The sequence below is a fragment of the Stegodyphus dumicola genome, chromosome 1 (genome assembly GCF_044657685.1).
Source record: "Stegodyphus dumicola isolate Sdum_Otavi_A_Nest chromosome 1, ASM4465768v1".
Classification (NCBI taxonomy): Eukaryota; Metazoa; Arthropoda; class Arachnida; order Araneae; family Eresidae; genus Stegodyphus; species Stegodyphus dumicola.
Window position 1 is genome coordinate 225729542 of NC_140768.1, and position 20595 is coordinate 225750136.

The following is a 20595-nucleotide window of genomic DNA, read 5'->3' on the forward strand; positions in this document are numbered from 1 at the left end:
CCATGAAGGGAGACCAAGGGTCCCAGCCCACACCAGGAGAAACACCCCCAGACTATAATTCCACCTCCACCAAACTTGACTGTTGGCACAATGCATTCTGACAGGAGACGTTCTCCGGGTAAACGCCAGACTCAGACCCTGCCATCCGAACGGTAAAGGGTGAACCTTTATTCGTCACTCCAAAGAACCTGTTTCCATATATCTACGGTCCAATTTCGATGTGCTTTGCATCACATTAATGGAGCAGCGCGGTTGGACTTTGTGATCAAAGGCTTATAGGCAGCAGCATGACCATGAAAACCAAGCAGATGTGCTTCCTTACGGATGGTATTCATTGAAATAATACTCCCGGATGCCTGTTGAAACTTCTCGCGGATGAGGGTCATCGGTTGGGTGCGGTTCTTCCAAATTTCTCTGGACAGCACTCGTCGGTCTCTATCTCCCAGTTTCGTTGGTCTGCTGACTCGGGGCACATTCCGACAATCACTACTCACCTTCCACTTCTTAATCACATAGGCCACTGTTGATTTTGGGTACTTCAGATCACTAGATATGTCCCTTAAGGATCGGCCACATTTGTGATACCAGATAATTATACCTTTCTCGAAATCAGAGAGCTCCGAACTGCGAGGCATCTTGCATGCAACTAAAGCCGATGCTGTTTCCTACATGATATATACCGGCGGAGTCCGTGATGTACCTTAGAACTGCAGATTTCATCATTTGCATAGGTGTCCAAATACTTATTGGTAGTCGGTGTATATCATGCAAATAAAAGAGCATGGATAACAAAAGTGTTAATGTGTGATTGGTTTCAAAATCATTTCACACCTGAGGCTCAGCAACATTTGTATTTGGTTGGTTTACCTGATGATGCAAAAATTGTCCTGATTGTAGACAACTGTTCAGCTCATACTTCACTTAAACTTTTAGTGAAAGATAATGTATCCATATTATTCTTTCCTCCAAATTGTACATCCATCATTCAGCCTATAGATATTGGAATAGTGCACGTGCTGAAATGAAAATATGAATTGTTTTTAAAATCCATGTTAAATGTTTTGAATAATGACAAGATTATTCAAGAATTTAAAAAATATTTTAACATAAAATCTGATGTGTGGAGCATCACAAGATCGTGGGAGGATGTGTCTCCAGATACTTTAAAAAAACTTGGCATAATTTATGGCCAACTACCATATTTCATGGTGAGGATAATGTAGATGATAGCCACAGATTTGAAGTTTTTAGATTTTGCAAACCAAAGGTGAAATTCTCCAATTAATGGATTTTGTAAAGAAATGTAGAGAAGCAATAATAAATGAAGATGATATAAAAGAAATTTTTCAATGTGATGACAATGTCCCAATCATGAATTAGTTAATGGATGGTGAAATCTGTAGTATTGTTCTAGATTAAGAAACTGCAGCTACCGATAGTAAAGAAAGTGACTGAGAGGCTATTGGAAAAAAAAAAAAAAAATCGATTGACAAGTTAGTCGAAATTCTCAACACAACAGTTACAGGACTTGAGCAATGGAACTTTGTAACTAAACAAAAAATTATAAAGAGAAAGTATTAGCACAAAAATGAAGTAACTTCAACCAACTTACATTGAAAGAAATGCTTGATAAAGTATATAAATATTAAGCTTTTTTTTTATAACCTTTAAATCACAAATGCTTCATTATTTCATAAATCACAATTTCATATTTTTAATTTTACAATTTCTACATGCCATCTTACTAGATTTAAACTGATGATCTATAATAGCTGAAAAACCCCAAATCCAGAATCGACAAAATCCCGATGAGTCTGGATTTCGGCATTTGTACTGTATATGCTAGTAAAATATCATTATGTAAGGATGTTTACCATTTAGTATACTTCAAAATTCCTCATATGATAGGTTTGCTGCTGTAGTATTAAGCGTCACCTTTCATGAGGTTGAGTAACTACCATTTAATTAAGAAATAGTGTTTGTTTATTTTAAATTGCAGATTAAATAATGAGTAGGTTTTATATAATTCTAAAAATATAAAGAATTTTAGTGTACATAAATTTGTTCGTTATATTTTCAGCTATAAATAATTTTGTTCATCAAATTTTATTTACTAATCATTGGCTAAAAATTAATTCAGTTTTAGCCCTTCATTTGGCCAGCTTATATATAAAGCACCAGCTTATATATGGTGATTCTGATCTCATGGGACGTGCTTTAATTGTTGGTACAGAATATTAAAACAAACATTTTTTGTATATGAAACATATGGACTCAACTGTTGCATTGAGGCACAAACATAAGGAACAAAGCATGAAAGGAAGCATTTTTTTGTTTACTTATAACAGTATTGACAAATGCTTCTTTCTAATAACAATGTTTAGGTAATTGCTTAAAATTACATCCACCAACAGTAATGGGGAGGAGTAGTTGGCTTCCCACCCGTGAGCATTGTGCATCTGCCAGAACATACAATTAGTGTCAATTACCCATAATAAAAGACTGTATGAATACAGACTTGTATCTAATGTGCGGGGCTGCAAATGGTAACAGCAGAGCAGTGCTACAGATGTATTAGAAATTTTTTCCCAATAGACTAATGATGAATTACACAATGTTTCAGTGATTACACTGCTAACTGTGTAAAACTAGTTCCTTCAAGGTTAGCAGGCAAGAACAGGTTGACAGAGAGCTATAAGCATCTGGATGTGGATAAATTCATCTTGAAACCTTGTGGAAGAGAAGTCTGATAAAAATGCAAGATCTATACACATCGCATAAGTGGGTGCATATCCACCATTTGGAAAGTGGTGAGCAAAAAATTTGGACACCCTTTCTATTTTCACATAACTCAGGCTTTAAAACTGAAAAATTATATATATTGAATATTGTAAGCAAACATTAACTTCCTGATTGACCGCTATCTATAATCATTATACCTGTAAGTTTTTTTTTTTTTTTTTTTTTTTGCAAGAATGAGAATTGCTTCAAAATGTTACATTTACCTTCATAATTGATTGTTAGTTAAGCGATGCAGTTGCAGACCAGGTTCCTAGGCAGCAGCCTTACCCTGTGTATAACACATAAAATTAAACATAATATTTTCTTTGTTAACATGAGAATGGAGGATTTGGGTGCATGAACATGATGGGTGCTCTAAGTTAAGTTCTTGGTAGAGGCGATTGTGTCTATTAGGCATAAGTATAAAAGGCATAATTTGCTAAAGGTGTAGCACGCAGGTATCCGCGTAAGGTGATGAATTCATTTCGTGTCTCGAAGTGTAGTTCCTCTTGCCCTGTCCGATGCTGAACTGAAGTAACTGCAGCTCATGGTGTAGCGAAGGTGGGACTGTCAGGTGACTGTAGGAGCTAAAGCTATTGGAGGAGAGAAAGGCATGGTGCAGTAATAACTATTGGCTGGCAATGGTGGGGGGGGAACTAAGGGAGGATTTTCAGAGCCATACGTAATTTGGAATAGGATGAGCCGAAAAAGCAGGGAGGGGCTTAAAGTATTAGAAATTTATCTAAATATTTATTTCTAAAGTAAAAGCACAACATCCAAGGAATTTATTTAATAACAGTATTAAAGTTAAAAATAATTCAGACAAGAAGTGAAAATTAAACTAATTACAGGATAATTAAGATTAAAATTTAGCTCAAGGCACAAAGTAGCACACCAGATATCCTGTTGTTATTTCTGTCATTAATATCATAATTCATTAGAGGAATACTTGGGTTTTCCACACTGCTAATTTTCCTGAAGAATTTTTGGTAATTTCAGACATATACCATTTAAGCTGAGGGATTTTGAACTCCTCATCGATTTCACCGTTTCTGATAAACCAGCGGCATCTAGTAATTTGCCGTAAAGTTACATTTTGTAGAACTTGCAATTTTTTAATATGCGTTTGGCTGGCAAAGCCCCATACCGGACAGGCGTAAATTATTATGGAACGTAACATGACTTTATACAGGAGTAACAACTTATCTATAGACAAAACTGAATTCTGAGAAATTAAGGGGAAGAGTTTTGATTTAGCAGCTCGGAATTTGGAAATTAATTCTGTAATGTGGGGGTTCCATGTTAATCTTTTATCTAACATTATACCAAGGTATTTAACAGTCTTGGCCCATGGGATATCAGTGCCATACATAGTAATTTTTTGGGTAACTGTCCTCTTCCTAGTGAAGAGTATGGCTTCAGATTTCTCGTTAATCAGTATTTTCCATTTTTGGAGACAGGCCTCCAGTGCATGTATTTGTATTTGTAGTGCGAGTGTAACTTGGTCTAAAGATGCGTTTTTTGCTAGAATTGCTGTATCATCGCCGTACATGGCAAGTGTAGTGTAGGGTGTCTGTGGTATGTCGTTCGCATAGAGTGAGAAATAAATCGGGCCAACCAGGGACCCTTGCAGGACGCCAGCATAGATGTGCCTCTCAGTAGAATGTGTGTTTTTGTAGCGAACGACAAAGTGTCTCTCATAGAGATAAGATTTAGTGATGTTAATGATGTATCTTGGGAAACCCAAGTTTATGAGTTTGTAGATTAACCTGTCTAGCCAGACTCTATCAAAAGCTTTCGATATATCGAGGAAAAGTACACCAGTACTCTCTTTCTTATTCAGACCTTCTGCGATGTATTCCGTTTTTCTATACATGGGTTGTGGCCTGCTTTTGTCGAAAACCATGCTGTTGAGGTATAAGTATGCTCTTTTTGTTAATATGCTCCAATATTCTATCATAGATGACTGCTTCCGCAATTTTGCTCAATGTCAAGAGAAGACTTATTGATCCGTCCAGGGACTTATTGATTCGTCCAGGGTTTTTTCTAACTTTTTTTTTTTCAATATATCTAATAACCTCCTAAGGTTTGGCTAGACGAATGTTGTCTGCGTTTGTTTTTGAAAAATATTGATTGTTCGTGAAGCTAACTGTGTTCTGTGTCTGAGTTAGCAATGTTGTGAGTGCAAAACTGAGATGCATAGTTATCAGCTAGTGACTCAGCTTTTTCAGTTTCGGTGTAAACGATTCCGTTGTGGCCATTAAGGGGCGGAATATTTGTGTAGCATCTTTTATATTTGGACACTGCTTTCCAGATTGAATGATCATCAGTGGAGAGAGAATCCAAATAATTAGACCAGTCTCGTTATGCATGTGAATTAGTAAGGGACCTGACTTTCTGATTGAGCTGATTTAGTAACTTTTTGTCATCAGGACAACGTGAGCGTTGCCATTCTTTCCGTGCTGTTTTACGCCTTTCGATCAATGTCTTAATTTCAGGATTTCCTGAGCGTTTGCAGACAGGAACCTCTTTGCTATGATCAAATAGAGCACTTTTAAGGGTATTGGTAAATTCATCAACCAGACCATCTAACTGATCCTCACTTTGGGCTGTGGATAAAGTGTACTGTATGTTGTTCAGAGCTTTGGCGTAGTTCGCCCAGTTAGTAATAAGGGCTCTTTTGTATGGTGTACTATAACTACTGATAGTAACTTCCATTAATACCGGATTATGGTCTGATGATAATTCAGTAAGGCTATCGATCTTGTGTGGAGCATTGATATTTTTCATAATGAAGAAATCAATAGTACTTGCACTATCAGAGCTATAGCATGTTAGGGAGGGCAAAGCTGCAATCTGAAAGTTGGCCTTAGAGGCAAATCTATCTATGATGTAGCCATATCCAGCATTAGTACTGCAGTTCCAATTAACATGGTGTGCATTGAAATCTCCACCTAAAATAATTTTTGTGTTGAGTTTGGAAATTGCCTCTAAATCAGCAAAGACTTCCTTTTTGGCGCAGTGGGCGGGAAGATAGGTGGAGACTAAAGTGATTGGTCGTTGAGTGTGTGGAATGATCATGATAGCTAATGCCTCCGCGGCCAAAAGCTGTGGAATTGTATTTTCGTAGTCAGAGATGGAGTGCTTGACTAAAATCATAAGTCCACCATAGATTCTATTGTTCACATTTGCTCTGTCTTTCCTGTAAGAATCATAATTGCTTACTCTGAAATTTTGGTGTGGGTCAAGTTTAACTTCTTTTAGGAAGACTACGTTGGGACTGTACTCCTGTATAAAATTCCTGAGTTCATTATATCTCTGGGATAAGCCATTTGCGTTCCATGTAACAATGCTTAAATTTTCACAATTTTGCAAACTAGCCATTAATTTCATTGAGCATTTCAAAGTACACAAACAATCTGTCAATGTTATCAGTATGGGTTTTAAGTTTAGGAACATATTTTTTTAAAAATTTGAATAATTTTTCCTATATTAGCCTGTCCAAATACACTATGAATTTCTTTCATATATCTTATGAATTCAAACATATCTGAGCCACTAGTGCTCTTATTACTAGAATTAAACATGTTATTATTATTACTATTTACATTTCTATTTTCAGCCTGTGGCAATTCAGCAATGGGGCCATTTTCTGGACTTGTGTCCTCACTAGCTGCACTATTAGGTCTATTTGTTGGATTCAAAGCCTGAGAAAAACTAAGACCAGGTTTCACATGGTTTTTCTTGGTGATTGCAGGTTTGTACTTAGGAAATTTCGGGCAACCACGATACGATGATGGATGTTGGCCTAGGCAGTTCGCAGACTTGGGATTGTCTGTGTGACCTTTTATTGGACATTCAACAGTTCTGTGTTTCTCAGCACATTTGACACATCTAGGTTTAAAGAAACAATTCTCCGAGGAGTGATGCCATTTTTGGCAGTTATGGCACTGAGGTACCTGATTTCTTTAGATGTATTTTTCAACTTCCACGGAGAATAGCATAAGCCCCTTCAGCTTATATATATCTTTAATATTCTCAGTCTGCATGAGTGTCAGCAAGAATAAGGGCATGGGCACTCCAGTCCTGCATCTAGTTAGCTGCACTACCTTTTGTACAACAATTTTTTTTTTTCAGTGACTGCCTGAGCTATTTCCTGAGTATTGGCATTATATGGTAAGCTCCTGATGACTACTTTAACAGGTCTCTTATACTTTTCATTAATAATACAGTGCTCGACATTTTCTTCCTTAAATAGTGCAGTAAGTGTTCGATGATCCTCAGGAGTTTGGGGAAAAACTTTTAAAAATTACCCATTTATCTTCCCTAAAAATTTTGCTTGCATTCTTAGTGGAAATTTCTTTAAGAATTTGCCAAAAGAGAGCTCTCCTGGGTTGACCATTATGGGCAGAACATTCAGTACCTTGGGGGGGAACTGTTAACTTGCTGAATTACCACGTTCTGAGGGGAAGTTCCAGCAGTATTAGAGGAATTATAATTTTCACTTAAGGCAGAAAATTTATTTTTTACTTCTAGTACATTTTTCATTTTTTCCATTCTAATTTGTTTACTTGTTTTACGAGGTACTTGAAATCCATCATTAACATTTAAATCAGATATAATTTCATTAACAGATTTACGTTTAAGATTTAGTGCTATTACTACAAGAGGCAATATTTAACTTAGCCATGCCTGCCGAAATAGTTAAACCGTACTTACCTCTCAAATCATCGGCTTCCTTCCTGAGTTGCTGTATTAACTTGGCTATAGGTTCAGTCATAATATCCACATCTGTCACAACTCTTCTTTGGTGGTAAGCTTTAACAGCCGATTTAATGTGGTCAATTTGGGCCTCCAAATCCACTATCTGGGAACGCATAAAATTCTGATTGATCGCATCATCCTGAGCAGTTAAGTTGGTGACTCCATCGCTAGTATTAGTCATAATATCATCCGCAGGGACACTATCATCCATACGGTTATCATCGTTGCCTGATGGCAAAACAGCTTCGGGGGACTCGCTTGTAACGAGAACCTACATCCATGAGGGATCAGGACCGAATGTCATAATTGATTGTGGTCAATTTGATAGGGTGCCTGCCTATTTCAGCATTGACATGTGCAAGTACCTTGATGCCACTCTTTTTTTGGGGGATGGGGGAAGGGAATCAACTGTGATGGATCAGTCAATTGGTCACCAAAATCACCTGATTTATCAAGCCTCAGTTATTTCTGACAGGGCCATTATTTATGAAAGACCCTTGTGAAAATCCCTGTTGACTGTATTGAGAGCCTTGTTGTTTGAATATCTGTTATGGCTGCACATATGTGAGAATTAACTAGCATCTTTGAAACTATTTGCCAGTCATTCCACTGATGCTGCTAGACATGTATTATTGTTGGTGGGTGCTATTTTGAGCAATTATTTTAAACATTGCTGTAAGAAAGTCCTTGTCAACATTGCTGTAAGTAAACAATTTATATGTCCTGTTATGTTTTATTTCTTTTGTTTGTGCCCCAACACATCACTTGGACTTATACTTTTCCATGCAAAAATGTCTGTTATGGTGTGTTGTACAGCCTTCTAATGTTTATCCGTGAATTCTTTCCGTCACACTGGATGTATATCTTGACCTCAAAAGTCCTTATGCAGTTTTTTTTTTTTTTTTTTTTAATTTTATTTTTGCAACTCTTTGTCTTAAAGATATACTTTCAGTTAAAGAAGTGTTTTAAATGTCGTGTATATTCATGCCTGAAATTTTTAAATTAAAAAAAAAAATCAGTCTTTTAAAAATTGCAGAATCTAACAGTTTGTATTATTTATTTCCTTGTTTCTGTGTGTAATTTTGTTAAAGTTTGAACTCATTGTAAAAAAATAAAATATGGAAAGCTTGACTGTAATACAGCCAAAATTGGTGGAGCTAGGTAATTTTAAAATTTGGGATTTCAACCATCACTTTCAGCATGCCTTGAACTTGAAGGGTTGGTAATAAATAAATTAGAATAATTTGAGGTTTATTTTTTTTCCTCATAATGTCATTCAGTGATGTTCTCTTGTGATTTGCAACTATGTGATTAATGTAAAATTATAAATTAATACTATATTTAAAATTTTGTTATGAATGGTATGCATAACAAATTTCAAAGTTTTCAAATGATAAAAATGTGTTAATATTATCATGCAGTTTTATTACTTAAGTTTGGTTAGATTATTTTGAATGTGGCAAAGACCATGAAGCCTACCTGCCTGAAGGGAGGGATGCCTTTGTGAACAACGTTCTAAGAGAACTCACTCATATTCACTCAATTTCCTGGAAAAACCCATTCACCTAGAGTTGAACTTGGGTCAGACTCCCAGTATTCAGCACCTTTAACCACTAGGCAATTGATGTTGCTGTGTTACTTAATATCATAATCTAAGAATCCTAAAAATAAACATGAAATACTAGCTTGGAATAGCATGTGCGATATATAGGTGTTTGTCAAAAGTTGATGGAAACCTGGACTGGGATTTAAAATTAAGCCCCTAAACCAAGTCCAATATGCATATATCATATCATTTCCATTGAAGATCTCTTAATGTTTCTAGTCCTAAGCTCAGATAAAGCCATCTGAGCAGATCTGGGGCAAGAGCACTGCAGTAACAATTTCCAGGGTACTTTGTGGTGTACCATGCATGGTCTGGTATAATCCTCTAAGTATTATTAAGATTAGTCAAAAACAGGGAATGCGCCTCAGCTCATAATTTGGTTGGAAGGGCAGTGAGGCATTCACTACCCTCTCTAGTAAGCAGATTAGCAATTTCATTTCCATAAACACTCGCATGGGCATGAATCCACTGCAAGCACACAAGGCTAGTTTGGGCCAAAATTATCAATCTGGAAACCATATCCTGCCCCAACTTATCCAGGATGCATGGTCAATCCAGATATTGGATTGCACTTCTGCTATGTGTCAATATTCATACATCAGGTACATCAGAGTCCAAAGCAAGACTCAAAGCTTCTGTAATAGCAGTTAATTGAGAACAAGACTGAGCTGTAGTCCAGGTTTCTAAGACAATATCTAAACTCCTCTTTACTTGTTTTCATAAAAATACTACTGCCCGTTCTTCCAGAGTCAGATTTGCTTCCATCAGTGTAGATGACCAGGCATGAGAAGGGATATTATTAATAACATCAAAAGCCAGCTGGCACAGCACCTATAGGTGTTCATTCTGTTTGGTAAAATTAGTTTTCAAGTCTTCATTAAAGGTTACATTACCAAGAGATGTAGTAGGTATCAATAGATTAAAAAGAAGACATGGTTTAGCATCAGTGTCCACCAAACCCTGCTTCTGCATTAAACCAATAGGGCTGTTCTCTTTTAACCTCTGGTTATTTTTCCAGTTCTATAAAAAGTTTTATGTTCTATTATAGGACCCAAAACTCTTAACCTTGGCAATGTACTTTGCGAAGCTTGCTTTTCTTGTCAAATATAATGGCTGAAGATCAGCCTCAAGAAGGACAATATCATTGGGAGAACAATTTCTGTTACCAATGATAATTCTGACTAAATCTGGCTTAATTGAATTTACTCTTAATTTTTTTCAAATTACTATGTGCAGCAACCTGATAAATCTGCTAGCCATACTCAAGGACTGGTTGAATTAGCGTGGTTTAGATAATCCTGTGAGTTTTATTAATTAGCATCTGCTCCCTAGTCCTTGCTAGATGTGTATTTTAAGAGCTGTAGCCTATTTCTACGTTTTTAAGTCTATTAATATGTTCACTACAGTTCATTTCAGTACCCAGAGTAAACTCCAAGTAAATAGGGGTCTTGGTAGATTCAAGCAGTTGCCCTTTTGATAAATCATTGGCTGATAATTGAACAAACAATTGTTAATTGTGAAGAGGCAGGTCAGAGTTTTAGTAGTATTAAAACTCAGTTTATGCTCATTTGTAAAAAGCTACATTGTCTCCAAGGTAGCATTGAGGAAATCTTCCAATTTATTTAGATATAGGTCATAATCCTAAATCACCACATCTTCACCAGATATGCCCATTTGGCAAGGGAAAGCCACTTACTCCGTACCAGCCATAATAATGAAAAGGGTTTGGGATTTAGTGCTGATCCCTGCGCAGTGCTGATATAAGTTCTAAAAATACACGGAAGAGCATGACCTCTGATATCAAATTCAGAAAAGCATTTAACCAGTAGCTTATTTTACAAGCTGTATACACAGACATGTTTTTCTAAATATCTGGTTGTAACAAAAGTTTTCTGCCCCCCCCCAAAAAAAAGCGTTCTTAATAAAGTTAGGAGGGAAAAAACATGAAAGCAGTACCTTTAGTGCAGGTAGTAATCACCACCCAAGTCTATGATTTTCTGCTAACATTTTGGTATTGCCCAGAAACTTCCAAAAATACATTAACCTCATTTTGGACGTCCTATGCAGAATGGAAGACAGCACCAGCAAGATACAGCTGCAGGTGTGAAAAAAAGATAGAAGTCCAAAGGAGCAGTGTCAGGGCTATATGGCAAAAGATCCTATTCGAATCCACACAGAGTCCAGCTGGTGTATGCAGACACATGTGGTCTTGCATTATCTTGATGAAACATTTCCTTTTTGCGTTGGAATTCACTTTGATGTTTTTACGTGATAGTAGCATAAACATGGACTAGCATTCCACTGTATACATTACTGTTGAGGTTTTTACCTTTATTGTGATACTCTTTGTGAATAATACTATGGCAAACCCACCAGATACAAAGCAGGATCCTTTTGTTAATCAAATTACGTTTTGTGACCCTGCCGATAGCCTCACTGGACATAGGTAAGTTCTTTTGGTATGTGTTGTTGAAATAAATCCACTTTTCATCACAGTGACTATCCAGTACAGAATTTTGTCCATGCATTGATATTCGAGCAGATTAGTGTAGGCCCAAACATATCTGCTTTTATTTGCTTGAGTCAGCTCATGCAGCACCCAGTGATTGAACTTGTACATCAAGTTTATGCGATGCATAGCATGACTAATGGCATTGGCACTAACATATAGCTCCATAGCAAGTTCTCAAGTGATTGCATACTAATCTTCCGCACGTTCTCACAGGTGGGCCTCATCAACATCAGTAGGCCAGCCAGAGCACTCTGCTTCTTGAATGTCATAGTCCTTGTTCTGAACTTTTGGTATTAAATCCTTACAGTGTTGTATGATACAACAATAGTACCTAAAGCTGTACACATGGTTTGGTGACATTCTGTAGCTGACTTTTTTCAAGAGAACTGGAAATACACTGGTATCATATATTAAGGAAAAATCACAAAAATAGCGATAACCCCCTCAAAAATTAGCCAAACCGTGTAAAATTTTAATATGTTGCCAAGTAAGAGTAGCTGAGTAAAACTGCAATATGCAAATTAGTGGCGCTGCACTCTGAATACGTCATCTGCAAGGAGAATAAAAGTCCATGTTTGAGAGCAAGCCCACATATTTCACTGTGATAGCGACAACATGTCCACTGGACGCTTGATCAGTGGAGGGCTGTTCTCTTTACGGATGAGTCCAGATTTAGTCTAGAAAGCGATAGTAGGCATTATTTGATATGGAGAGAACCTGGAACCCGTTATCATCCGTCAAACATTCATTAAAGAGATGCATACAGAAGAGGTAGTGTCTGTGTTTGGGGTGGCATCTTTTTGGGTGGATGCACATACCTCCATGTCTTTCCAACAGAAACTGTGAATGCTCTGGTTTATAGAGATGACATCTTTGATGCTTATGTGCGCCCATGTGCCGGGGCAATAGGTGATGCTCTCCTGTTTCAGGACGATAACTCAAGACCAGACAGGGCTCCCATCATAGATGATTATCTTCAACAGGAAACAATTATGTGCATGGAGTGGCCAGCTCGATCCCCGGACTTGAATCCTATCGAGATGGTTTGGGATGATTTAGAGAGACGTCTAGCTGCTCTCAGTCTGCCCCCTAAGACCCTTGCCGCACTTGCAACAGCTTTGCAAGAGGAATGGCTTTTTCATCTGATAGACCGCATAATTGAAAGCATCACGCATCACTGTATATGCTGTATTTCTTCCAGAGGCGACCATATTCCCTATTGAAGTTACTTTTCCTATAGCAAACTGACACCTCCAATTTGTTCATTTTATACATGTGCTAATTTTTATACTACCATAATTGTCTGGTAATTTATTTTTATGTTATTTGATACCTTATTATGTGTTGTATATTGTGGGTAAGTTTTATAAAATTCTACGTGTAACTTTTTCAGTAATTGTGATTTTTGTGATTTTTCCTTAATTTATGATAACCACTAATCTGGTAGCATGGTAGTTACATTTCAGGCACCTTGTACCTAATGGTAGCAAACTTGTTTTACAAATTTCACTACACAGTGTTCTAAAACAAGTCTCCTTCTTTCAAATGTCAAAAATCGCTTGGCAAAATATGATTAAACATGCCAACGCATACTGTTTGTGAAGATGATATTTGTGGTGGTGGAAAACTTTCATTAAAACCTGAGACTTTATATATGTTTTAAGCCAAAAATTAATTGTTAGTATATAAAAATACCATTATAAAATTCAGGATGATAAATGTGTAAAAATTATTTTATTCGTGCAGTAAATATTTGTTGAGCCTTGGTCGAACTGTCTAATTATCTAATTTCTTTTTCAGCATCCGTTTATAGAATTATCAGTATTGAATGTTCACTTTGTTTTTGTCTGAAATCTTCTCCTTAAAAAGATTAGCAGCTCTCTTTTTAAGAATAAAAATTTCCTTTAATATTTTTATCTCAAATTCTTAACATTTTGCTAACTGCAAAATTAACTCGGTGTTGCCTAAACTTAATTGAAAATATTTTTTACAATTTTTTTTTAGTATATGGTTAACTGTTATTTCTGAATGTAGATTCATGGATTGGTTACATGAAAAAAAAAATTAAACTCTATTTAATCCACTATTTCATTTTTAAGCTGTTATTTCTAAGTGTGTAGACATATTAAAATAAATGAGGGGAAGAATATTAAGAAACATAATTATTGATGTACTTGAAATTATTATTTTCTCCAAATATCGATTATTTAAATAAAAACTAAATTAAATGTTACAACAAAATTTATGTCTAAAATGTTATATTTATATTAGAAGTTTTCAAGCAGAATTATCTGTGAAGGATTTGTCTTCAATGTTGTAATGTTTCTGATAGAGTATCAATTTGAAGAAAAATAGAAAGATAAATTTTAATGTTTTTGTGTTAAGGTTTCTGCATATCAGTGTTTTATAGTTAGGTTTTGTACCAATTACATCACAGGTTTATAATTAAAGTTTTAAGATTTTGGCTATTTTAATGTATTGGATTTTTATTCATGAGAATTTTTTTTAGTCAAACTGAACTAATCATATTTAATATCTTTCTCTTATATTTCTAGACACTCCAAGGAGCATGTATTATTTACACACTTTTACATGGGTGTTGAACATCTTTGGTATATTTTTCATTTTAGCTGGTCATGAGCATTATTCTATAGATATATTCATTGCATTTTATATTTCTACTCGCCTTTTCTTATACTATCATGCACTTGCAAACAATAGAGCCTTTGTCCGTGACGATAGGAGGAGAACTAGAATTTGGTTTCCTCTTTTTTACTTTTTTGAGTCAGGTGTTGATGGACCTGTGCCAAATGAGTATGAGTGGCCCATGCGCATTCCAGAAAAATTGCAACATATTATTTCTCAATTATTTGTTTGATATGTGATTTTTATTGTTTGCAAATTTTGTTGCAGATATTTATTTCTTATTGATGCATTCAAACCCTTTATAATGCATCATTTATTTAAGTATTATTTTATTTGCTGTAATATATTTAACTGCTGAAAATAAGTAAATGTTATGCTTTCACATTGTTGAATTAAAGAATTATATTTATAGTGAAGATGAGTTATGATAATTTATTTTGCTGTCAGTCGTAATATATTTTTGAAAACATTTTAATTTATGTATTCGATTTCTCTTTAAAAAGAAGCTGATATGTGATACTCTTGTTATTTTGTGTAAGAATATTATTATAGTACATGTTTCAATTTGTAAATATTAAGCCTTATTGATTGTATTTTACTTGAATTCTGGTATAATAAAATATTTCTTCCAAAAATTAAAATCTGTAGTAACAGAATTTTCAGTAATTATATGGATTTATTCAAATGTTTGTTTGTTTGTTTTTTTAATTTACAGAGTTTATAAAAGAAAATTGTGTAACTTTAAAACATTTGAAGTGTTTAAAAATCCATGCATCTTAGCAAAATATGTGTTTTATGTTCTATTTTGTTAGAGACTTCTTGAATGTCGAAAATGACTTTTATTAAATTATTGGATTTTAGTATGTTGAATGTTTTATAAATTGTGCAAATTAAAAAGCGACTTGAACTTTGCAAATGATATATATTATGAAGTAAGAAGTTTCAGTAAATAGTTATATACATTCCATTTCTATATTTATATTTTCTTGCATAACACTTAAACATAAAGATGATATTTCACATGCTTATTTTAGAGATATTTTAACTGATATTTATGTTGTAAATTTTGATATCAAATGCTTAAGATGATGCCTCTTTAAAATATATTTTTTAATGATCTGATAAAAGAAATCTTTAACAGCTTTCAGTGGTACATTTCTGGAATATAGTAATTAAAAGTTAGTGTAATTAGCTTCATATTTAATATTTTACTTTAAATATAAACCTCTCCTTCAATACAGATTGCGCCAATTTTAAAATGTTGTTTATGAAACAATATTTTGCTAAGCAATGAAAGGGTTTCTTTTTAAAGCAGAATTTAATTTAATCATTATAGTAATTCTAAAATAATGTTATGTATGAATAATAAATAAAGAAAAACACTAGAATGTTGAAAATAAAGCAAAATTTTATATATTTATTTAAGAAATTAATTCTGTATTTTCATTGTGAAGGATTTGTGAAAAAAGTTTACTAAGATAAGTTTCACATTAGTCAGTTATTTTAATTATGAAGTGTAATCAGAATGTTGCATTTCTGTAGCATTGTTAGCATTTATTGTAAAATATTAGCAGCATATTATATCAGTATTTTATAAATAATTATTACAAATATTTTACCTCTAAAATTATTATTTTGTTAAAATTATATTTTTAAATATTATTGTGTTGTGAATTATAATTAGTTATGTAATTATGGAGTAGTGTTGTAAATATAAAAAGTAAATTGAAAGATATTTTATAAGCCAAATTTTAAAGGAATGTAACAGTAATTTTTTTAGCATCTGCATATTTTGTGATATACTGTTTGAATTTAAAAAATATACTGTGATGCTGTTATTACTCAAAAATGCTAGTTTTCAGATGCATGGGCGGGGGAGATACTTGTTGTTGGAGATGCTAAATTGTTTTTAAAATTTTTTCTGGTTTTGTTTCAGATTTATAGTAAATTTAATGAAATTTACTTTAAAATGATTACCATTTTCATAGCGTAAATTGGGTATAATTTATATATGCTCTCTCTTACAAAATTACATTAAGTATTGATCTACTTATAGAAGTGCCAAATTTATTCCTTATTATGACAAAACCAAGAATTTTCTTACTATAGTTATTGTTTGAAACTTATTGTAAGTGTATTTGGTGAATAGTTAAAATAATTTTCAGAGTTATAACTGTGCAAGATTTTGTAATAATACAAACAGAGATTACGCATGTTTTATGAGCAGCTTATTATTAATAACAAAGAAAAGTATATAAGAGCTATATCTACAGTATTGCATATAAATTAGCTTTGTTTAGATTGTTTTTTTAGATTAGTATCCATGATAAGAAAAAATTAAATAATCGGCAAAATTAATAATGTATTCAAGTAAGCATTTTAAAAAAATATTTGCATCTGCTTTAATATTTTTTCTGAACTTCATCTTAACAGAAATATTCAAAAGCTGAAATGATAAATGTTTTTTACATGTGAATTCATTTTTACAGTTTCTGTGAATTCCTAATTGTAAAAAAGGCACTGAAAAATAATATTCACAACTGATCCTATCATTTGCTCCTCAATATGATATTTTATCATTATTATCATTGTGAAGCTTACTTTTTAAATGATGTTACTTGATTTTGAAAAATTATATATATATATATATATGAGGTGTTTTTTTTTTTTTTTTTTTTGTGTGTGTGTGATACCTTTCTGTCATTGTTTCATTCATGCTCTTTTGAAATATTAGACTATTTTGAAATTGAAAATATAATCTAAAGCTCTCACAAGCCTAACTGCACAATTTTGCACACAAAAGCAATTAATCATAGCTCAGTGTTCCATGTTTAACTTGAAGTTTTATAAATATTTTCCTTAAAAATTGTGAACTTGTGTTTCAGTTTTTAAATAGATGGTATAACAAAGTTATGAATTGCAAAACTGATTGATGCCAAAACTGTAAAGTATTATATGTAAAAATATTTTACAGTTTTGGAATTATAAATTTGTTTACTATGTATTGTCATTTGCAGAATAAATATGAAAGTTACATTCCAGTTTATTGAATTTTATAGGAGCACTAAAATCTGCTATTTAAAAAGTGTGCAATATTATTAGTGTATTTTGTAATTTTATGTTTATTTCAAAATGGAAGATTTTGTGCAATAATTATTATAAAATGTATTGATTTATTGTTATTTCTATACCATTATGATTTCAGAAAGTAAGCAGCTAACTTTATAAACTCAATTTAATGTATTCCGAATGTGTATATTTTACGTGAGATTAATGTTTTATTGTTACCCCTTGTAATATAAAGTAATGAGTATAATTTATTTAAAGCACCATTAATTGCTCAATTTCATTAAATTATATCTTCTAAATGCTAAGTCCTTGATTTCCCCCCCCCCCATTTCTATCAAAGCAGAGCTGTGTTTATCTGACTTTTTATAACTATTTTTGAATGAATAAAATTTTCATAGCAGTAATTTTATAAAAATTTATGTTAAAGACTAAATACTCATTTTCAAATTTAACCTCTGGATTATCGTTAGTAAGAATCTTAAATTAAGGTTCAAATTGTTAAATATAGACAGAGGCATTTAGTTAATTCTATTTATATAAATAGAAGAAAATTTTTATGTTTGCTAAAATTTACTAATGCCGAAACTTCAGAATATTTTAATCTGAAATGTATCAGTTGTTTTGACTTTTACAATTACTATAACACTTTGTTATCCAAAATAATTGAGCCGCAGCCATTAAAAACTTGGAAAAAAAATTGAAAGGGAACCATGGGAACTACTCTCACAATACATATACATACCTATGTTATTTAAACGTAATTAATTAAATTTTAATTTTTTTTCTTACAGTGTGTACGATTAACTATGGTGGGACCATCTGATAAGCAGCAGGTTTTAGTTCATTGTTTTTTTGTTTTTTTAATGCGGTTTCTGTTTGATGACTACTGCTTGCTTGTTTTACTTTTGAAAATACCAGAGCAGAATTTATTGGATGAGGGTAATATTTCATTGCTATACATTATGTTGGGGAAGTATTACATAAGTTACCGTCCTTCACCTAACCTGTAATTTTAATATCTGTCTTTTATATATTGGCAGTTCAGACATTGCATCCTTTATTAAGCATGCCAGAGATAATAGTTGGTACAGTACAAAGTCCGTAATCCGGACGTCCATTATCTGGAATGATCTATGATCCGGACCTCAAAGCCACAAACTTACGCATGCTCATAATGTGTTTATGCATGCGCACTTTCGATAGTGAAGAAAGTGACAGAGCGGTTGTTGAAAACGAAAAAATTTCGATTGACAAGTTAGTCGGTATTCTTGACACAGCAATTACAGGACTTGAACAGTGAAACTTTGTAACTAAACAAGAAATTATGTCTGTTTATGGTATTAAAGAGAAAAAAAAAAACAAAGCAACTTAAACAACTTACATTGAAAGAAATGTTTAATAAAGTAAGCAAATAAATATTAAGCTGCTTTTTTTTTTTTTTTTTTTTTTTTTTTTTTTTGTAAATTTTGATATCCTTTAGATCATAATTGCTCTTTATTTCATAAATTACGGTTTCATATTTTTAATTGTATAATTTCTGCATGCCATCTTACCAGATTTAAATTGATTATCTATAATCCGGAAAAACCCCTAATCCCGTCGGGACTTTGTCGATTACGGATTGCGGACTTTGTACTGTAGTATGAAGATTGTTTAAAAAGTAAGGTAAAAAAACCCTCTGAGAGACAAACTTTACTCCATAGGCAGTTTTTTAAGTGCTGTCTTAAAAGAAATCAGTATCAAATCCATATATGCCATATTCATATCATGATGGATTGCTGAATGCCATATCAATTGTGAATCACATTCCACCTTGGTGTTTCTTCATAGGTCTGAAGAATCATTAGTACCAAGTCTGGGTTGTTATACAGATTATTCATGTCTTTCAATGATAGTACGGTAACAAATTGCACATAATGAGGGCTGTAAACAAGCATGCATTATTGTACAACAACACAATAATGTTTAAGAAAAATTTTGGCTGTTTTCTGGAAATTATATTGTGCAAGCATCCTGATGTATCATAATATATAAGAAAATCAACCAGGAACACACTCTGCTGGTCTCAAATACCATAACGTTTTCTTTTTAAAGAAGAGCTATTTTGAGTTTTTGGAAGAAAAAATTATAATGGGTAGGTTCTGTGGTATTGATGCTTGTTTTGTCTCAAATTCTGCATGATGCATCCATATCTCATTTCCTGTATCAGTACAGTGCAGAAACAGAATTCTTTCCTTCCTTCTGCACACTATTTATTGAGATGATGAGTTCCTCAACAATGTAGTGATGTTGAATATAATAATCATCTTGAATCCGAACTTCAAGAGTGCAAACATTGTCATCCAAGGTAAATGTATTTATCTACCATAAGTGACACATTTGTAATCCGAAGCTGATCAGATTTTTGTTATCTTACAGTGTCTTGCCTTTATCAAGTTCAGTGCTGCAAAACCAAACTTTTTTAAATAATATGACATTAACGTTGTGTATCTGAAAAACAGTTGATGAATTCTTGGGTATGATGTTTGCTTTAGATGGAGAAACTTTATCTCACTTCATACATCATCATTTGTTCAAATTATAATTTGCACAACTCCCTTACCACTCATGTTTCACCTGCACGGTCTGCCGATAGCATTCAAATACTGGGATCTTTTGTTACTTTCCATGTAAGAAATTTGAATAATAGTAGGATTATTACTCCTATGAGAGATCTTGTTATCTTACTTTGTGAACTGACTGCATATTAACTACTGAAGAATGAAACAATGAAAAAAATATTTATTTAAAGAAAAGAATGAAATTTGCTGGTTTCAGAATTCATGGTTCAATGTTATATTTTCCCACCATTTTGATTTTACAGGCTTTTGCTATAATTGTGTTACTTATCTGCTGTTGGAGGGGGGGTAGTTGGCATAAATTAAGGCTGTTAAGGTATTTTTTAAATTGCAAGAAAGTTTTCCTTATATAAAATGCATAATGCCAAAGTAAGTGGAAGAATTTCTCTCAAAACTGAAAATGTTTGTATTGTAAGAGATTGGGATGTATCTGCTTCAGCATTTTTAGCAGATAACTTAATTTATGAATTTGTGGTTATAAAGCAAATGAAAAACATAAATTATGGCATAATATAATAATCAGGCTAAAATTATGCTATCCAAGCTCTTTAGCTTTGCTACTATTATTTGGTTGTAGGTTGCACTAAAATCCCAGATGA

At 33.3% G+C, this 20595-nt stretch overlaps 1 protein-coding gene across 2 annotated transcripts in view; it reads left to right on the forward strand.

Annotated features, from left to right (window-relative positions):
• SMSr (Sphingomyelin synthase related) overlaps window positions 1-17797 on the forward strand; it is a 67367-nt gene extending 49570 nt beyond the window's left edge. For both annotated transcript variants that reach the window (XM_035374988.2, XM_035374989.2), the window contains one exon: window positions 14219-17797. In XM_035374988.2, coding sequence (XP_035230879.1) covers window positions 14219-14541 — 323 coding nt within the window. In that variant the 3' untranslated portion in view covers window positions 14542-17797. The remainder of the gene's footprint in view (window positions 1-14218) is intronic.
• The last annotated feature ends 2798 nt before the right edge of the window (window positions 17798-20595 follow it).